This window comes from Triticum aestivum, chromosome 7B (genome assembly GCF_018294505.1).
Source record: "Triticum aestivum cultivar Chinese Spring chromosome 7B, IWGSC CS RefSeq v2.1, whole genome shotgun sequence".
Classification (NCBI taxonomy): domain Eukaryota; kingdom Viridiplantae; phylum Streptophyta; class Magnoliopsida; order Poales; family Poaceae; genus Triticum; species Triticum aestivum.
The window spans coordinates 18,017,860-18,024,415 of NC_057813.1; the positions used below are offsets into that span (position 1 = coordinate 18,017,860).

General features: G+C 38.8%; 1 protein-coding gene across 1 annotated transcript; it reads left to right on the forward strand.

Moving 5' to 3' along the window:
- Nucleotides 1-2,506, forward strand: LOC123157571 (uncharacterized). Its single transcript, XM_044575852.1, has 3 exons — nt 1-552; nt 795-1,116; nt 2,034-2,506. Exons 1-3 carry the CDS (start codon nt 94-96, stop codon nt 2,072-2,074), a joined length of 822 nt encoding a protein of 273 aa, XP_044431787.1. The 5' UTR covers nt 1-93; the 3' UTR covers nt 2,075-2,506.
- Nucleotides 2,507-6,556: the final 4,050 nt, after the last annotated feature.

Genomic DNA, 6,556 nt, shown 5'->3' on the forward strand with positions numbered 1-6,556 from the left:
ACAGCCATCAGAGCTCGCCGGAGCGCCAAGAAACCCACCTCTCGCCACCGCGCAGCAGCGCCCACCGCCTCTGCTCTCCAGCGCCGGCGACCGATGGACAGGTTCCACGACAGGCAGCACGTGTGGCTGCGGAGCTGCGTGCACGGCACGTACCTCAACGCCGACAGCGACGGGAAGAGCGTCTCCCTCCGCCAGCGCCGCGAGTCGCTAAAGGCGGCGTGGGCGGTGCACATCTACCAGGGCGACGTGCCGTACCTGCTCCTCTACAGCGCCGCCTACGGCCGCTACCTCGCCGCCACGGCCACGCCGGCGCCGCTCGCCCACCTCGGCTTCCGCGCCGAGCAGCGCGACTACGACCAGCCGGTGGTGCCGGCCATCGGCGGCCGCTACCTCCGCGCCAACGGCAAGCACACCAGCAAGTACCTCCGCTGGAACAACGGCGTCACCGTCGACGACGTCGACAACGTCAGCACCATGATGCACTGGACCGTCGAGCCCATCCCCCTCAGAGGGCCGGACATGCCTCAGCCGGGCTTTGCTGCCCCGATTCCGGTGAGTTCGCCATGACCCGAGGCGAATTGGGTGTCGTTTATTTGCACCGAGATTGTGATTTGTGTTAATTTCATTCGCCCGAGAGAAATCTGTGGTTCTGTTCTTGCCAAATGTGCGCTTCCTGGGTGCAGTTCTTGCCGTTGGTTGCCAACTCTGAATCGCATTTGTGATTGTGTTTTCAGTCAGTCAGAAAATTCAGAGTATATATCACCTGAACAATAATAACCATGGTTTTACTGCAGAGCCGCATCCCCCGAGATCTGTCCGTGATGCTGGGACGCGAGCGAGGGGTGTGGCGGCTGATCCGGTTCGTGCGAGCGAGCGCCGAGGGGGAGTACGCCGAGGACGGCAACGGCTGGACCGAGTTCCAGTTCAGGGGGAGGTACGTGTACCACCTGAGGAACGAGCTGGCCAAACGCATCAACGCCGAGGTGCACTTGTTCGAGCTCGCCATGTGCGTCCGAGCGGGCCGCTACGGGCGTTTGATCCCGCTCGTCGTCAACCTGCCCCACGGACGCAACGGCGAGACCCTCCAGATTGTCCTCTGCCTCTCCAGGACCCCTGGTGAGAGACCTCCAGATCTCCTAACAAGTGAAACAGTTTACAGAATTTGTTTTAGTCTGCTTGTGCTTCAAAAACAGTTTACTGAAAGTGTTATAGTCTCAGAAAAACAGTTTACTGAACTTTAGATACTGTTTACTGCATGAACATTTTACTTAAGAGTCTTTGTTAGTGGGGTGCTAATCTGATCATGATAGGTTTTGTTAGGACTTGGAACTTTTCTGAAACTGTTGTAGAAAAGTAAAAGTAGTTGAATGGGAACAGTAGGTGCCAATGCCATGTGGATTTATCAGTCTGTGTACACAGTGTAAATGTTGGTCTGAACTCTGAAGTGCTTCAAAAACAGTTTATTCAAAGTGTTATAGTCTGACAAAACAGTTTACTGAACTTTTAGATACTGTTTACTGCATGAACATTTTACTTAGAGTCTTTGTTAGTGAGGTGCTAATCTGATCATGCTTGGATTGTTAGGACTTGGGACTTGTCTGAAACTGTTGTAGAAAAGCAAAAGTAGTTCAATGGGAACAGTAGGTGCCAATGCCATGTGGATTTATCAGTCTGTGTACACAGTGTAAATGATGGTCGGAACTCTGAAGCTAGTAGAAACTACTGGTTTTCCAAATTTCTGTCTTGAGTAAGATATTTCAGTTCGTCCATTTCGTATCATTTTGCCGCTGGTAGAAATTATGGAACCTAAAAAGCCAAATCAAGATCAGTCATCTCGTTTCATCTTTGCAGAGAAGATACTAAGTTTCTAGCCTGTTAACAAAATTCAGATAGTATCCTACAATAGATAGTGCATGAAAGCTTAATTCCTTGCATATTATACTGTTTCATGTTTTGACTTCTTGATCTTGTCATTATATTGTTATTGATTATTGGTCTGCTGCCTAACTGCCTTGTTATTTCTGTTAATTCAGCCTATGATGAGCTGCGTCACCCGGATGTCTATTCACAGTAGAGAAAGATCAGAGCTGGAGTCCTGATAGTTAAACCTCCTCAGAAGTTTGGCCACCTCGGATACAATGACAGCAGAACTGGACGCCTACTTTTGCATATAGATAGATAGATATAGGTCGAGAAAACTCAGCAGCTCTTGTGTTTCTTATGCTAGCTAAACTTGCTCTGTTCTGTCGACGGCACAGGGGGGGTCTGCCTGTTTTGGCCCCGCGGTTCTATGATTGAGAACTGTGGAAAGTGCTCGGTGCAGCGGTTGTAGTAGTCATGTGAGTGCCACTCTTCTGGCATTCATTTCTGTGGTGCTTTCCTGGATGAAGCATTTAACTAGGGGTTCTTGCAAAGAGTTGAATGATCTTCCATTCCTTTTAGATGATGAAAAATGCAGTGGTTCTTGCTAAATGAGTTGATGATCTTTCATTCCTTTTGTAATGAGTTGATGATCTTGTGGTTCCCTTAGGCTATGCACTTGATACAAATGCAAAATGTAGCAGGTTCTTGCTGTGAGCTGACGATCGTGCTGGCACTTGTGCTGTTTTCAGTGTTGGCCAAGGAGCAGGAAAAAGAATTTGTAATGTATGAACAAAATTCAGATTTTATCCAACAGCACTACATGAAGAAAACTAGTTCATTACATTGTTTTCAGGTTTTCTACATAAGCTGCCTTCTTTTTGTTTTGATGTCTTGTTTGACCAGATATCATTCTGATATACTGGAGCATCTTATTCACTTCATTGCTAGCTGCATTTCTCTTAGATGAAGCATCTGACATCAACACTGATTTGGTGGCTCTCTTTTTTTTTTTTGCCAGTAATTAGTTGATGATCTGGAGTTTAGCTATGTGGCTTCAAATTTTAGCTGTGCGGTCCTTTCTAATCTTGCTTGTTGGTTATGTGCAACAACAGCTCCATTTGTTCTTAAGATCCATAGTTCAGGGATGTTCATTCATGGGAAATAAACATGCATTGTTTGATGAGTTTGTCCAAATCACAATCTGGTCATCTATCTGCTGAGTACTAGACAGGGAGTCCAAGAGAAAGTCACCGAAAAAATTTCGGAGACAGCGAAAATGTTTCAGAACTGAAGTTTCCAGAGAAAACGAAATTTGTTTTGGGGAAAACCATCATAACGGAAATGTTTAGACGGTCGGTAATTCTGGGGGGCGCCGGAAATGTTCTGGCACACCAGTTAGCTTTTCTTCCTTTTTTAATTTTTGTTTTCTGTTGTTTTTATTCGGGTTTCTTTGTTTTTTCGACGGTTTTCTTCAATTTTCTTTTTTCTTCATTACGTTTTGGTTTTGCTTTGTTTTCGCAACGGTTTTCGCTCACTTTCCTCATTTTTTCTTTTTTCTTCGTTAATTTTTCAGTTTTATTAGTTTTTTATGGTATTCTTTGGTTTTTATATACTTTGATTTTCTATGTTTTTTCTTGCTTATTTCTTGTTTCTTCGCTTTTCTTTTTGTGTTTTGTCAATTTGCTTTGATTTTTGGTTTCTAAACGTGTCTGCTTTTATTATTTTTCCAACACATTTATACTTTTGTACATTTTCATATACATGTAAAACAAATTATACACATTTAACATTTTCAAATGCATGTTTAACCATTTTTGCAAAAACATGTTTTGAATGTATTTTTCAAATGCATGTTTAACAGTTATTGCATAAACATGTTTTGGATATATTTTTCTGATACATTTTAAAAAATTCGAATGATAATAAACATCTTTTGAACTACGTAATTTTTTTTGTACATTGTATAAACATTTTTGGAAAATGTCACAAACACTTTTTTGGTTGAGATTTTTTTTAAATGTGCCGTACATTTTTCTGAATGTACGTGACATTTTGTTTCAATTTCACAAACATTTTTTACAACATATAAACATCTAAGAAATATCACGTCATTATTTTTGAAATGTGTGACATTCTTTAATTGCCACAAACATTTTTTGTACACGTGATTAACATTTTATGTGCACATGATAGACATATTTTTCGTATACATCATAAACATTTATATTTTTTTCTTTCACGTTATACATATTTTTGTATACATCAGAAATATTTTTCATATACGTATAACATTTGTCAAATACAAGAATAGCATCTTTCTAAAAAAATATGTAAAGCGTTTTTTCAATATGGCGACTGCTAGCCTGATCTTTGACAAAGATCAGTAGGCCCGCCAGCCATCTGATTGTGTTCTCCTTGCCGTCAGATCACAGGGAGGGCGATTCCTATTTAGCGCTGCAGGCGCCGATTATAGGGAGACCTCCTATGTGACGCATTTTGCGTCAAACAGCAGCTCGACGCACAGGGTTGACGCTTGACTGGGCCGGCCCACCAACCCGATCTTTCGTTTCCTTTCGCGCGCGACAAAAAGAGCTGGAAAACCAGCAGCGACTACCAGGAATCGATCCCACGACCTCAGACTCCAACCACGAGCCATTAGCAAAAACACTACAAGCCACCTTCTGAAGATAAGAAGTGCAGAAATATATAAGAACAGACAGTAGCGTTGAGATTTGGAAAACATTTTGAAAATATTTCTTGAAAATCGCGAGCAGTTTCAAAATGCCGCTTTTTTCGTATTCCATCTTTTTGGAAAAGTGAATATGTTTTTTAAATCTGATTAAAAAATGAAACAGGAACAAAATTTGCAAACCCCAAACAGATTCCAAAACCCAAACAATTTTCAAAAATGATTCTGAAAACAAAAACTACGAAAAACACGAACATTTTTTGATATCAAGAACATTATTTAGTTTTTTTTAAAATGGAAAACAGGAACATATTTTTAGTTCAGCACCAAAAAAATAAAACAGGAACTTTTTTAAAAATGCAAACAAAATTTATATTGTACGCTTTTTTGGAAATGTGAACAAAATTTTAAACATGGATTTTTTTTTTGAATTTGCGAGTATTTATTACAAAAGAATATTTTTTTGAAATTGTGTACAAAATTTGAAAACCGGAACATTTCTGAAAACAAGAACAATTTTTGGGAACCTCAAACAGTGGTGAAAAGAGGAACACAATTGAAAATGAGAACATTTTTCGAAATTTTGATTTAAAATCCCGAATGTTTTTTTGAATTTAGAGAACAAAATTTTGAAAATGAGAACAAAATTTGAACATGATCATTTTTAAAGAACGAACATTTTTTGAATCTTGAGAACAAATTTTGAAACGGAGAACAAATTTAGGAGAGTGAACAATTTTTTAAAGCATGAACATTTTTTTGAATCTTGGGAACAAATTTTGAAACGGAGAACAAATTTGGAAGAGCAAACAATTTCTTAAAGGACCAATATTTTTTGAATATTGAGCACAAATTTTGAGACAGAGAACAAATTTGAAATATCCTGAACAAATTTGGAAGCGCGGACATTTTTTGAAAATGTGAACAAAAAAATTTAAATCTGGTATATTATATAATTTCGAAAGTTTTGAACTTTTTTGGATAACAAGAACAAATTTTGAATTTTGAGAACATTTTTTTAAAAACTGAACATTTTATGGAAACACAAACAAAATTTGAATATTTTTATAAAGATGAGGAGAAAAGAAAATGAAATAGCAAACCATAGAAAGAAAACAAATAGAAAAAAGGAAAAAAAGAAAGGAAATAAGAAACAGAAATAACTAAAAACTAAAAGAAGAAGAAATTTCACAAATTCAGAAAGAACATTTTTTAAAAGCAAGAACATTTTTTGAAAATGAAGAAAAAAATCTGAATATGTACTTAGTTTAAAAAGATAAAATAACGTTGAAAAAATAACAAGAAAATAAAAACTAAAAAAAGAAAGAAAGAAAAAATTAGAAAAAGAAACAGAAAAGAAAGAAAACAAAAAATGAAAAAAAGGAAAAAAGAAAAACCGATTTAGGGAACCTTCTAGAAGGTTCCCAAAACCAGAAAAAATCGTCTGGGAAACTCTAGAAGGTTCCCAAAACCGGAAACACTAGAACACGTTAACTGGGCTGGCCCAAGCGCCGATGCGTCGACTGTTTGACGCAACGAGCGTCAAATAGGAAATTCCGGTTATAGGCTGTTTCTGCAAACCGGCGCCTGCAGCACCGTTAGCTGGGCTCGGCCCATTACATTTTTGCGCCGTAAACAAAAATCAATACAATTTTCGTTGCGATTCGATCCTGCGACCTCCATGTCAATGGCACGAGGCGCAAACCAACACAGCACCTACGGTTAACTGCACAGCTAAAGCTTCTGCCTCTATTTCTTCTTAAGTTGTTTCCTTTTTCTATTTATTTTGCATTTTTATTTTTTCGTCTTTCTTTTTTATTCGGAACGGTTTTTGTTCTGTTTTTTATTCTTTTTTTCTTTTTATACAGAATGGTTTTGTTTGATTTTTTATTTTTTATTCTTTTTTCCTTTTCCTAATTTGAATGAACAGTTTTTTAAAATCCATGAACTCTTTTCAAAATCGATGAACTCTTTTTCAAACGGATGAACTTTTTTTTCCAAATC